The 14,473-nt window shown below is 39.4% G+C and overlaps 1 protein-coding gene across 2 annotated transcripts in view; it reads right to left on the minus strand.

Moving 5' to 3' along the window:
• Positions 1-8,127: 8,127 nt before the first annotated feature.
• Positions 8,128-14,473, minus strand: part of ZC3H12B (zinc finger CCCH-type containing 12B) — a 580,099-nt gene continuing 573,753 nt past the window's right edge. For both annotated transcript variants that reach the window (XM_043895043.1, XM_043895044.1), the window contains 4 exons: positions 13,271-13,410; positions 11,571-11,805; positions 10,828-10,934; positions 8,128-9,548 (listed from right to left, as the gene is read on the minus strand). In XM_043895043.1, the coding sequence (XP_043750978.1) occupies positions 8,128-9,548; positions 10,828-10,934; positions 11,571-11,805; positions 13,271-13,410 (1,903 nt within the window). The remainder of the gene's footprint in view (positions 9,549-10,827; positions 10,935-11,570; positions 11,806-13,270; positions 13,411-14,473) is intronic.

Here is a 14,473-nt window from a genome sequence, read left to right on the forward strand (position 1 = left end):
AAATATGATGGCTGGAAAAATCATAGCTTTGACTATAAAGACCTTTATCAACAGGGTGATGTCTCTGCTTTTTTAAAATGCTGTTTATGTTTGTCATAGCTTTTCTTCCAAGGAGCAAGCCTCTTTTAATGTAATGGCCGCATTCATTGTCCCCAGTGATTTTGGAACCCAAGAAAATACTCTGTCACTGTTTCCATAGTTTGCCCATCTATTTACCATGAAGTAATGGGATCAGATGCCATGATCTTTGTTTTTTGAATGTTGAGTTTTAAGCCAGTTTTATCACTCTCCTCTTTCACATTCATCAAGAGGCTCTTTAGTTCCTCCTCACTTTCTGCCATAAGGGTGGTGTCATCTGCATATCTGAGGTTGTTGATATTCCTCCTGGTAGTCATGAATCCAGCTTGTGATTGATTCATCCAGCCTGGCATTTCGCATGATGTACTCTGCATAGAAGTTAAACAAGTAGGGTGACAATAGATAGCCGTGATGTACTTCTTTCCCAATTTGGAACAATTCCGTTGTTCCATGTCTAGTTCTAACTGTTGCTTCTTGGCCTACATATAGGTTTCTCAGGAGACAGGTTAGGTGGTCTAGTATTCCCATCTCTTTAAGAATTGTCCACCGTTTGTTGTCATCCACACAGTCAAAGGGTTTAGTATAGTCAATGAAGCAGATGTTTTTCTGGAATTCTCTTGCTTTTTCTATGATCCAACAGATGTGGGCAATTTGATCTCTGGTTGCTCTACCTTTTCTAAATGCAGCTTCATGTACTGTTCTCAGTTCTCAGTTCATGTACTGTTAAAGTCTAGCTTGAAGGATTTTGAGCATTACCTTGCTAGCATGTGAAATGAGCTCAATTGAACAGTAGTTTGAACATTCTTTGGCATTGCCCTTCTTTGAGATTGGAATGAAAGCTGACCTTTTACAGTCCTGTGGCCACTGCTGAGTTTTCCACATTTGCTGAAATACTGAGTGTAGCACTTTAACAACATTATCTTTTAGGGTTTGAAATAGCTCATCTGGAATTCCATCACCTCCACTAGCTTTGTTTATAGTAATGCTTCCTAAGGCCCACTTGACTTCACACTCCAGGATGTCTAGCTCTTGGTGAGTTGACCACACCATCAAGGTTATCCAGGTCATTAAGATCTTTTTTTTGTACAGTTCTTATGTGTATTCTTGCCACCTCTTCTTAATGTCTTCTGCTTCTGTTAGGTCCTTGCCATTTCTCTCCTATATTGTGCCCATCTTTGCATGAAACATTTCTTTGGTATCTCCAATTTTCTTGAAGTCTCTAATCTTCCCCATTTTATTGTTTTCCTCTATTTCTTTGCATTGTTCATTTAAGAAGCCTTTCTTATCTCTCCTTGCTGTTCTTTGGAGTTCTACATTCAGTTGGATATATCTTTCTCTTTCTCCTTTGCCTTTTGAGTCTCTTCTTTTCTCAGTTATTTGTAAGGCCTCCTCAGACAGCCATTTTGCCTTCTTGCATTTCTCTTTCTTTGAGATGGTTTTGTTCACCACCTCCTGTACAATGTTACAAACCTCCCTCCGTAGTTCTTCAGGCACTCTATCAGATCTAATCCCTTGAATCTATTTGTCACTTCCATTGTATAATCGTAAGGGATTTGATTTAGGTCATACCTGAATGGTCTATTGGTTTTCTGTACTTTCTTCAATCTACATCTGAATTTTGCAATAAGAAGTTCATAATCTGAGCCATAATTGGCTCCACATCTCGTTTTTTCTGACTATATAGAGCTTCTTCATCTTCAGCTGCAAAGAACAGAATCAATCTGATTTCAGTATTGACCATCTGGTGATGTCCATGTGTATAGTCATCTCTTGTGTTGTTGGAAGAGGGTGTTTGCTATGACCAGTGTGTTCTCTTGACAAAACTCTGTTAGCCTTTGCCCTGCTTCATTTTGTGCTCCAAGGCCAAACTTGCCTGTTATTACAGGTATCTCTTGTCTTCCTACTTTGTATTCCAATCCCCTGTGATGAAAAGGACATCTTTTTTTGGTGTTAGTACTTGTTAGACATAGAAATTACTGAACCTCACTCCAGATCTACATCTGAATGGTTGACAGTGGCCAGCAATCTGGTTTAACAAGCCCTTCAGATATTTCTGAAGCACACTAAAGTCTGAGTTGCTCTGGTGTAGAGGAAGAAGCTACCCAAAAATATAGGTTCCAGGCATTGGAAGAAAAGAGCTGTGATGAACCTAGACAGTGAATTAAAAAGCAGAGACATTGCTTTGCTGACAAAGGTCCATATAGTCGAAGTTATGGTTTTTCAAGTAGTCATCTATAGATGTGAGAGTTGGACCATAAAGAAGACTGAGCACTGAAGAATTGCTGCCAACCCTGAATATTCTTTGGAAGGACTGATGCTGAAGTTGAAGCTCCAATACTTCGGCCATCTGTTGCAAAGAGCCAACTCATTGGAAAAAACCCTGATGCTAGGAACAATTGAGGGCTGGATGAGAAGGTGGTGACAGAGGATGAGATTGTTGGATGGCATCACCAACTCGATGGACATGAATTTGAGCAAACTCTGGGAGATAGTGAAGTACAAGGAAACCAGGTGTGCTGTAGTCCATGGGGTTGCAGAGTTGGACACATCTGCGTGACTGAACAACACACTCTACCACTTAATGAGAACAACCCTGGGCAAATCATGCCACAGTTTCTTCATTTGTCAAAGGAAGATATTTGCCTCATGGGGTTGTAAAGATCAAAAAGATCATAGATATGAAGTTTCTCTTCAAGCTTTGTATGTGTGATTTCTGTGGATTCATGCCAGGGTTGGTAGCCTTGAACTCAGGACTCAAGTCTTCATATAACCCAGGAAAAAGTGCTCTTCCGTAGCCCTCAAAGACTGACCTAAAGACGAGAAGTAGGTTATTGAAGCCCATTTCTGATCCAGGTCCATGGAGAGTAAGAACTAAGGGTCATTTTTGGTTGGAGTCCTCCTGAAACCTGAGATTTCTGAAGCCAGGTTCATGGAAGAGCAGACACCACTGTGATAAAGGGCTCACTGGCTTGAGAGCAGTGAGGCCTGGGGTTCCAGTTTTGGCCCTTTTCAGCCTCAATCAAATCTCTTCAGTTCTTGGTGCCTCAGTTCTCATACCTGTACCCTGATGGAGTCCATGCAGCTGAACACTCCCCACAGTCCCCATGTGACTTCTCTATGAACTATAGGGTTATCTAGGCTGCTTCTGGTTCTGATATTCTGGCTAAGGTTCAGCAGATGATGTCTTTGTGGACCTGAGGCTATTCAGTGGGGAAACAGTAGGTGTTTTAGAGAAATAAGCCTGAGCCCTTATCCCTCCACCAAGTTCTAACCCACCAATTTGAGGCCTGGTCCAGCCCAGCCCTGTTGGAAAAGCCAATTGATTTGCACTTATAGCTGTGTTAGTATTAAAAAAAAAAAAAATAGAGGGCATATATTTACTGTGAGGACTTCCCTGGTGGCTCAGTGGTAAAAAATCTGCTTGCCAATGCAGGAGACGCAGGTTCACCCCCTGGGTCGGGAAGATCCCCTGGAGAAGGAAATGGCAACGCATTCCAGTATTGTTGCCTGGAGAATCCCATGGACAGAGGAGCCTGGCAGGCTACAGTCCATGGGGTCGCAAAAGAGTCAGATATGACTTAGTGACTAAACAAAGACAATGTTTACTGTGACAGAAGTCAGATGAACTCATTTGGGGAGATCCCTCCTCTTATTCCTTATCTCAAGATGCAAATCCAAGGACAGAAATCTAAATTTTTAGGAGCTGAGTGTATTTGTAGGTGTGGTATGGCTTTTGTTAGTGATATTTGTAAAGAAACAGAGCCATTAGTGGTTAGTAAACAAAAAGTTTATGCAGTAATTAAATGTAGTTACAGTTCATTGTTGTCAAGGATACAGCATTTTCCATCATGATTATAAGTGAAACAAATTAAAATCTCATGAAGTAGTCAGCACATTCATGCTAGTGAGAACATATTGCAAAGCATTGCACATGCATTTCAGGTGTAGACAAAACTGGGAACAGGATATATTTTCACTCACCTCTGGTTAGCTTTGTGCACTTTGTCATTAAGACTTACATTATGTTTGGGTCAAACAAAGAACCCAAAGATATTTTATAAAAGCTTACAGCCATTATACAGTATCACTTAATCCCACAAATGGGTAAAGCAAACTTCTATAGCTCAATGATACACAAACCAGTACTAAAAGTAGTCAATCTGCCTATGTATATAGCTAGCTACACTATGATAGATATGGAATATGCTGAGTCTTTTGGCATCAACTATTTAGACAAGCAAGTTCCCAAAATATACTGGTTTGATTTCCAATGAGAACTAAGTGTAGTGCCATTTTAGCTGCAGATTATGCACACCTCAGTGTCAGGCCTGAGGAGAAACCAACTAGGGGAAGGTAGAGAAGGGTTGGAAGGACACCTGAGCAGGGCTCTTTGGACAACTTGACATTACTTTCCCTGTGCAGCTCCAGACCTGGTTCCCAGAGTTAAACAAAGTGTATTGAAATTGTTGGCCCTCAAAAAGGGTGTTTTATACAAAGTCCCATACTTAAAGCATACATAAAACAGTAACTGAGTGCCTCTCAAAATGAGCTCTTCTATATAAGAAGAAAACCTAGTGCCAAGAGTTAATGGATGTAAGTGTTTGAATTACTGTATAAAGATAATTTATTCTAAAATAGAAAAAATGGATTTAGAAGTATTCTCCTGGAAACTAGGAGAGAGAGAGTATATATATATATATTTCATTACTTAGAAGAAAAGTTTTGTATACCATTTCCATAAGGCATGTGTCACCCCCCCCCTTCCATTTCTTGCACCTTAAGAGAGCATGCAATGGCTGTATGTTACCTTTGAAAAGGCTCCTTTTCCTTTGAGCCATCTTACAGAAATGGTGCCCTGGATTGACTGTGCCACTCCAGAGTCACACTTCTTCAGGTTGAAATAAAAATAACAATAAAACAAACAACAAAGTCACCAAAAGAAAAAAAAAATCTCAAAATCTACAAAATCTAAGGCCTGAACAAGCACAGACTTGCTATGAGTCCAGAAACTCAGTGAAATAATTAAAATTACAAAGCACCTCTTGCAAAATATACTTCTTGAAAACCACACAAAACACTGTGCAGTAACCCCTACTTAGTACTTGGAGGTAAGTATCCTGAAGAACACACACTTATCCCCAGGATGGAAGCTTGATTTCATTATCAAGGAAGCCAAAGGGGTTTCGATGTTTCTTTGTATTTGCTGTTTTATAATTGCAGACAAAATGGAACAGTCAAGAAGTGTGCAGACCTCAATATAAACAAGCTCAATTTATGCATTCATAGTTGTACAGCTCCATTTATAGGTTCTTACAGATGAACAACTCACACTGACAATTTTGTACACAAAATTTCTTTTGCAAGGACATATTAAATTTAATCGGCTAAAGAGAAACTTATGCCATATAGTGCTTGAAACTATGCACAATATCTTGCACATAGTAATCAAGAGGCCTTGAAAAATTGTCTTTGTCTATAAACTACTGCCCTTTGTAAATAAAAGCTCCCTCATGATCCTGGGCTACTCCCTTGTGACACACAGTGCCACAAACATCATAATGAAAAGTCAGTACCAAACCTAGTTTAAGATGAGTTTTGTACATTTGTTTCTATACAGTCAGGAGAAAAAGAGATACAATTTGTATCAACAGAAGGTCATTTCTGGTTATTTGAGGCATTGCTCCTAGCTGCTTTGATTCATACACATTTTATGAGAAGAATGACAATTGTTTTTAGGAAATAAATACATATGCTGCCTTAAAAAAAATTTCCTGTATTGGGAGGAGCTTAGAATTTTTTTTGAGTGCTGAACATAAACATGTTCCAGATGAACTGCAGCTGAGAAGATTAATCTTGTGCTTCCCTGTACAGTGTGCAGCTAGTGGATACTGTGGTACCATTGATGGTTTTTGTAGGAAGTTGAACTAACTGGCACAAAGGCAGTAGAGTCATCTAAGATTGTCACGTACCCTGACTTAGACATGGGACAGATTTAGAAGGTCCAAGAAGTTGAAGATATGAAATGGTGTTTGTGTGAAACAGCAAGCACTTCACTCTATGGACCTACCTGGGAGAAAATACTTTTACTCCTCAGTATGCTGGGAGATAGAAAGATCAAAGGGTAGGAGATGAATGTGAACTATGGTAAACTGAAGAGAAACACCAAGAGGAAGTTTTGATCAACCAGGACAGAGACAGAAAGCCAGAAAGCAGCATGCAAGCCGTTATCAAACCACCAGAAATAACCCTGACTACAGTCTCACATTCGGAGTGTTTCACAGTAAGAAACATTTATAGGCAGTGTCACACCTTCTCATGAAGAAACAAAAGGCCAAGACCAGGCCTTCTCAACTTTCATGAAAAAAACTACCATAGAAATTAGCAAGTTCCAGCTCAAGAAATAGTGAGCTGGTCATGGTTCAAAATGTTGCAATATACAATGGATTCAAAAAGGGGTTTATTTAGTGCAGCTGTTTAAAAAAACAAAAACAATAAACGCCTCTTCTAGAGGCATTTAGCTACAAAGGTTCCCACCCTGAGCGAGATACAAGTTGCCCATATAGTGCTGTCAACCCAAAGTCGTGCCTTCCTTAGTAATCCATTTAAGAATTACCTAACGTCAAGTGCACCCTCTGCATGCATTTGAAGTATGTAACTGAGCCAGTTATTAGCAAAGATGTAGTATCCCCTTTTGGAAGCTTTTTCCACCTAGAAAATCCCCTGATTGTGTTTCCTAAAGTTCTGCTCCACCAATGATCAACCTTATTGCCCAAAGGTTAGATGGCAGGAGAAAGTGGATTACATGACGGTGCACTGTCCTTCAATGCATTTCATCCTGTGATGCTGAATACTGCATAGGTCAGAAGTCCAAAGAGCATCCATTGGACCCCCCCTTGAATGCAGTTTTTTATGTTCATCATTTAATGCCGAATGAGTTTGGCCATCTCTCCTGGGATTAAGGGAAGCAAATTCTGGTAGTAAATCCCTTGGTCCTGGTCCAACTCTTCTGTGCTTGTCTAGCACACGCAACTACTATGCTTGGAACTTGAGAGTATCAACTTGGAACTATCCATCACCTCTTCTGCAGAAGAAGGCTTCAATCTGATCCCTAATTTACTAAGGTGAAGAGACTTAAAAGTGAAGAACTCTCAATAAATGTTGAGAAGTAAAAAGTGCAAAGGAAATAGAACCAGTTTGCTCTGGTGCCTAAGAAAGCAATATTCAAATATTGGGATGTAGTTTCACTTTCAAAACTAGTTGAAACTATGAAATATGATGTAAAATCATCAAGTCAGATTTGTGATCTATACAGCTGTAGACTAAGGACTGTGCAAAGTCTGTCTTTTTATCACCACTATACAAAAGGTTATATAGAGATACACATACACACACACCTCAAACTAAATACATACAGTCATACATGCAATATAATTGCTAACAATAAGTTTGAAATGTAGCTCTAGAAACTTCAATGTGACCCTACATCTCAGTTAATAAATGTATTGAATGGTCAGATATCCATGCAATAAAGTATATGTTTACTTTTAAATAGGTTTACATATTCTTATTAAAAATCCTAAATGGTTAATTCAACATATGGATTGATCCTGATACTCTTGCTCTCTGAATTAGGTATGTCATTAATACTTCATAATATAGAATGTGTGACTAAGAAAACAGTTGGTAATGGTATCCCTTGGGTTCTCTTGCATTTAGGCCTTTCCCCTGGGTTTTGTCCTCCATTACCTGCATGGTGCAGTGCAAAAGGGTATAGGACTTGGAGTCAGAGGACTTGGGTGTGAGTCTTGACTTGGTCACTTGCTATCAGTGTGACTTCAGCAAGTTACTTTTAAACTCACTGAGCTTCAGTTTCCTTGTCTAGAGAACAAGACATTAGTAAGACTTTCCTCACAGGGTTGTTATGCACTTCAATAACATAAACAGTCTGTAACTTGTAAAGTGTAACACAAAACTATTAGTTACTGTTATCATAGTATTAGTGCATTATTAGTATTCATATTTATATAAAGAAATAAGTCCTATGTCATGTCAACGTGCAGCCCTAAGCTTAGAAACAATCAAGGCTGCTAGTTGCTGGGCATCTGCTGTGTGGGGATTCTTCTCCATCACTGCAAGAACAATGTTTGAAGGGAAAATATTGCAGAGGTTCTTGTAGGTCTGATACTGGTGCTCTGGGATCATTTGCTCCCTGGAATCATTGCACATTCCAACCCAAGGATTCATCCAAAGCTGCTCCATCTTTTCAGGTACACTCCGTACCATGACTGGCTCATAGCATGGTTGCATGAGGCTGTTACTCAGGGGATAGGAGTGGTAGCCATAAGAGTCAGTTGCACAGGGCAGTGGGTCCCAGCTGGCATGCTGTTCCCGACACAGAGGAGGACGTCTTTGCCTCATGGGATTGTTCTCATATAGGCGAGAATCAGAAATGCTGTCCATCCGAGTCATCACCAGGGCACGTCCTGGCTGGGGGGTTGCCCCAGGATGGATATTGGGAGGCATGGGATAGTCTCCAGGACAGCTGGAGCGTGCTCCAGTTGTTGGGTGCTGGGCATGCAGAACTAAGTGGGAGACTGATTGCTTGTGGGGGGCCTGCTTAGAGTCTTCTGGGCCATAGCTCTGCACTCGCGTTAAGGCTTCGTGGTAACCATGAGGAAAAGGCTGAAGATGGTTCTGAGATGCTGAGCGATGCAGCTTCAAACTGCCTTCAGGATGAGTATCAGCTACAGCCAAGTACAGGTTGTTGTAAGAGGAATAGTTGTCGTTCCTGGTATGGCTCATACGATTGTCAGGACAGAGGTTGGGATTCCGGGCATACAACCCCCGGTCTGCTTCAGCCATGTAGTACTCTCGATTATGCATGCTGTTGATGTTCAGTTTGGAGAAGTCGCCTAACACTGAATAGTAGCTGTGGTCCCCTAAGGGCTCAAACTTTGGGTATTGCTCAGCATAGCTAATAGGGGTCCCATGGCTATTGGTAACCAGGATGGGTGGATACTGCATGCTGGTCATGTGCTCCAATGAGGACTTCTGGTGGGAGAAATGAGAGGATCCTGGCACTGGGCTGCTGGCTGAACGGGTGTTGAGGGCACCCACTGCATGGCTTTTGGGGGGTGGGATTGTGGGGACACTTAAAGCAGTCACAAGTGAGGGGACAGAGCTGGCCTCAGGCTTACGGGCAATGGACAGCCATTCCTCAGGCTCCACAGCCACGGACCGGATGCTGGGATCCGATTGACGCTTGGGGGTCACGCGTTTGACTTCTGAGGTTATGTCACCTTTGGCACTAGACAGCCCTGTGCCACACTTGGCCAGGGTGCCTTCACTCATGGTTTTTACTGTGGACAGTTTGGCACTGATGCGGAGCTCATCAGCCACCGAACGCTGCGGTTGGTTGGCCCGCTCCGGATGGTAGTATTTGCACTTGTGGCCGTAGGTGCATTTTTTGCCTGAAAAATAATGCCCTGGGGTAAGACTCTCTCATAGTGGTGCAGCTCTCTGTGCCAGAGGCTGTTTTAACAATCTGGTCACTCAGGTTAGAGTTTTACTTTTGGGATATAGGACAGAAAATTAACTGTTCTTAAAGACGGGAGACAGACAACACCATGGTGGCATCACACACTGTGAGCAGAGAGGGAAGAAGTGGAAACCTAGGAAGGAAACTGCAGTGTGAAAGGTAAGAGTTGTCACTGAACAGCCTTCATTTTCCTGAAGTTCACAACTTTGTCTAGGCATAGCCTGCATGCTGAGGCAGTGTAGAGCAGTAGCAGGCAGGGTGGTTCAGTGCAAAGAGCAGTGGCCTGGAGGCTGGTCAGATCTGAGCTTTAATTCCAGCTATGTCAGTTACTAGCCATGTGACCTTGCTAAGTGATTTTTATTTTCTGTGCCTCATTTTCCTATTCTGTAAACAAGGTTTATAATAATGCCTTTATTATAAGGTCATTGTGAGGATTAAATGAAGATAGTAAACATGAAATACTCTATGATATGAATAAATGATAGTTGAGAACAAACACCTAGATGTCTTATAAATAAATGATTATTCAAAAACAGTGAACATTCACATTTGCCTCAGACAAGGCAGCATATGTCTTACTGTTAGGCTCACAAACTTTGTGTCACAGGGACTTGGGTAAGATCATGAAAGCACTCTAGAAAACTATATTTATTTATTTATTTTATTTTAAATCAATTTATTTATTTTAATTGGAGACTAATTACTTTACAATATTGTAGTGGTTTTTGCCATACATTGACATGAATCAGTCATGGGTATAGAAAACTATATTTAAAATAGGAAATGAAGATAAAGTTTGGAAGCAAAATGGAAAATGCAGATTGGAAGAAAAGGGTAATATTGACAGAGGGCGCAGTCACCTGCCTGAAAGACACATCCTTCTTGGGGCCAAACGCAGTTTATCATTGCCCTTTCTTCTTCCACAGATCAAGTAAGTTTCTGCACTTCCCTGCCCCCAACAACACTGCTCAGGACAGAGACAGTTAGAACACATGAATCATTTTAACTAGTGACAATTATTTTTTCCTTCAATTCTTGTTACCTCTTTCTCAAGAAATTTCTAGGATGGTTCTTTAAATGCCTAATTGAAAATATATGAAGACACAGACTTTAACTTACAGAGAGTGGACAAACCAGGATTTTCCCTTTGAAAGGGAAACCTTGAAGAGAAAAATATTCAGACTTCTTCAGTTTTGCACATAGGTACTCACCATAAGGACATGGTTGCTTCTTGTGTTCAGGAACAACAGGTCTCTTTCTTAAGAAGTTTTCAAGGCTTGGTCCATGACGTCCTAAAGGATCATCTGGAGGCATAAATCTGAAAGCAAGCAAGCGAGAGGTAAACTATCCCTTATCAGGAGTTCAGGCCTTCATTACATGTTGCTTATACTATTGCCATAGCCTTCTAATAGCCCTTTCTGCTGCAAGTCTATCTTCTGCTAAGTCAGCAGTTCTTCCCTCTGTTTCCACTTGAACACAAGAAAGGAATGATTTTTCCCATACATCATTCTTCTGTGGATTATAAGTTTCAACCACACTGACATGTCTGCCAGTTCCCCCAACGTGCAACCCATTTTCACATCTTTATAGCTTTATTCATGATGTTCTCTTCAACTATAATGCCCAGAAGCCCTCTTTCCTCTGTCTGTAAACTTCATCTCAAATGTTATTTCCTCTGTGAGACTTTTTCATATCATTTCACATAGACAAAGCAATTAAAAAATGCTAACCATAGAGTTTATCCCAACACATTGTGGAAATCTCTTTTCTAAGTACACTTTGAGCTTCTTAAGGGTGAGTCTTGTTACTTATTCAGCCTTTTATTCCCATGGCAACCAGCATAATGCACAATATACAGTGAGTGTTCAGTAAATGTTTATTGAAATGAAATTAAATCTATCCTTAGTGGTAATTTGGATTTAGGCTATTCAGACCCTATAGGAAAGAAACGTACTTGTCATTCACAAAAGAATACATCAGCAAACGCTCTTCTATAAACTTCTTCCATTCTGGCTTTTCAACTTGAAGATCTCGGTAGTTATCATTGGATACAATGATGCCATCAGAATCAAAAGCCAGTTTGACTATGAACCGGTCATCATAGCAAACAACTCTCCTGCCCTGGACCCTTCGGGAAGGTGTGAAGACAAGAATCTTTTCCTTCTCCAGTTTACGTAGGATATCTTGATCTGTTGAAATATGGATTATATGCCACAGAATAGAAATCGTCTTTGGAAATTAACAGCGTTATTCCCATATTAAAAAATATAAAAGTTGGTACTAGATTAATATATTATTTGCTCTTAGAGAGAATGTGGCCACTATTCCTGGCTATGGCACCAATTTGGACTGTGATTTTAGCCAAGTTGCTTTCCGCTTTCCACTCCAGTTTTCTTTCTGATAAAATAAAGGAAATAGATTAAATGACATCTAAGTTTTTAAAAACCAGCATGAAGAGTAAGAAATAACATTGATATCCTAACATTTTTGAGGTTTATTTTGCCCTTTGGCTGCAGCACCAAGTTTGGTTGCTGAAGAAACCAGGGAAGTATGATGAGGATGTGTCTGCCAGGACGAGAATAATGTATCTTTCTTAGGGACTAACATTTTTGCCTTCTGCCTGAAGGAAAGCCACAACTAAGGAAAAATATTAAGTGGTAGCATATGAGTACTAACCCCCTTTCCTTTTAGCCTCTTTATTAATGAAGAAAGAAGTTTGAGTAGGGCCAGGATCCACTCTCAAGACTGAGGCTGAGAGCCTGTTCAGCAGTTGGCAGACAACCCCATGACACTGAACCTTCAGTCATTCACTGAACCTTCTCATTTTGTACATAAGGCAAGACCTGATACTCAGAGAATTGGGGTATTGATGCTCTCAAATGCCGTTAAGAGCTAGCTTTATATACTATTATAAGTGAATGTAGTGATCCTCCTGCCAATAGGGCCACATCATAACTTTTGTGGACTTTAGGCACTTTTGCCTTCATGGGTCTTTTCTTCTGTAAAGAAATGTTAAGTTTATACTTTACAATTATGTTGGTATAAATATAAATAATCCAGTTAGGTACATTATTATATATTTATTGTTATATTCAATTTTACCCTCTGATGTTGAAAAGCTTATAAAATTAAACGATTTACATGGGATCCTAAAAGTATATATTATGAACCCTAGGCACTCGGCCTACTGTGCTTCATGGATAAATTAGCTCTGAATGCCATGGGACTTTTCTCTTTTTCTATTCTAACCCCTAATTTGCAAATCCCACAATAACTTATCTGCTACAGGATGAGATCCATTGTCTATGGTGGTTTCTTTAGTATTTTGGAAAACTCAGTCATGTTCGTAACCAGATTCATCTCCCTTTTTGTCTGAAGCTTATGGTCAAATAGAAACAAACACTCTTTTTTTCAACTGTGTGCTTTATTTTTTGCTTGAAATTGAAATCTCTATTTAACTGCTCTGTGCCACAGCACAAAAGATTATTTGGATAAGGAAAAATCTGCTTTAAAATACACTTAATAAAAAACATTTTAAGTGTACTTAATAGATTTAGAAAAGTACTTATCTAATTTAGGAGCATTGGGCTCTCCCCAAACTATCTTGCCAGCTTTGCTTCTGGATGAGAAGAAATGTTTTAATTTAATTAGTACCTGTAATTGGTGCATCAGGGCGGGATTGCTCCTTTCTCCATGCAGGCACAAATACAGTAATATCTTTATGGCCTTTATCTAGGAACCAATCCACAGCAAGTTGTATTCCTCTGCAGGAGAACTCTTCTTTATTCCCATGGCTTCAGGAAGATAGGGAATGAGAGTAGAGAGGATTGATAACAAGTAACAAAGAAATACTCCAAATAGGCTTTTTCTTAGTGTGAAGACATTAACAACAGATATATTACTTTTTGAAGATGCCAAAAATGTATTTTTTTTAGAGAATAAATAAAATTATTTTAAAAATTCCAGTATTACAAATATTGCCGTTATCATTACACATTCATTCAAGGCCACAGATGGTTAATAACAACTCTCACATTATAGCAGCCCTAGTGGCTATTTCCTATCATTATTTCCATTTTCTCTCATCTCTTTCTGTTTCTATTACCATCTCCTTTTCAAAGACTCTGATAGTTATCAGATGATAAAAGAGGTGTCACCAGAGGTTTGGATAAAGTTTATAGATAATTAGTTGTAAGTGAATTTTAAATACATATAATAAACTTAAAAAAATAACATTTATAGCAAAAAAGATACACTGAAATGTTGACTGAAAATAGTTATCATAATTAATTAAATATGATTTGCCAATAAAAATTACAGTCTTGAAAATTTTAAGATGTGGGAAATGCTCACAATATAATGCTAAAAGAGAAAAGAAAGGATTTGGACAACATATAATGTAATCCAAATTTTATAGAAGAAAGTCTATGTATGGTATTTTCCCCTCATTTGGTTTCATGATGCACATTTTCATTTAATAACTGTTCAAAGACATTAAATGGAAAACTCCAGAAATAAGCAATTCATAAGTTTTAAATTATGCACCATTCTGAGTAGAGTAATGAAATCTGGTGCCATCCCATTCCATCCTGCCTGAGGTGAATCATCCCTTTGTCCAGCATACCCCACCCATAAGTCACTTATCTCTTGTTATCAGGTTGACTGTTTCAGTATCACAGGGCTTGAGTTCAAGTAACTCATTTTATTTAATAATGGTTCCAAAGCACAAAAATAGTGGTGCTGGCAATTTGGATATGCTGAAAAAACTGTAAAGTGAAAAGGTGAAAGTTCTTAATTAAGGAAAGAAAAAAAAGCTCGTATGCTGAGGTTGCTAGGATCTACTGTAAGAATGAATCT

Source organism: Cervus elaphus, chromosome X, assembly GCF_910594005.1.
Source record: "Cervus elaphus chromosome X, mCerEla1.1, whole genome shotgun sequence".
Taxonomy (NCBI): Eukaryota; Metazoa; Chordata; class Mammalia; order Artiodactyla; family Cervidae; genus Cervus; species Cervus elaphus.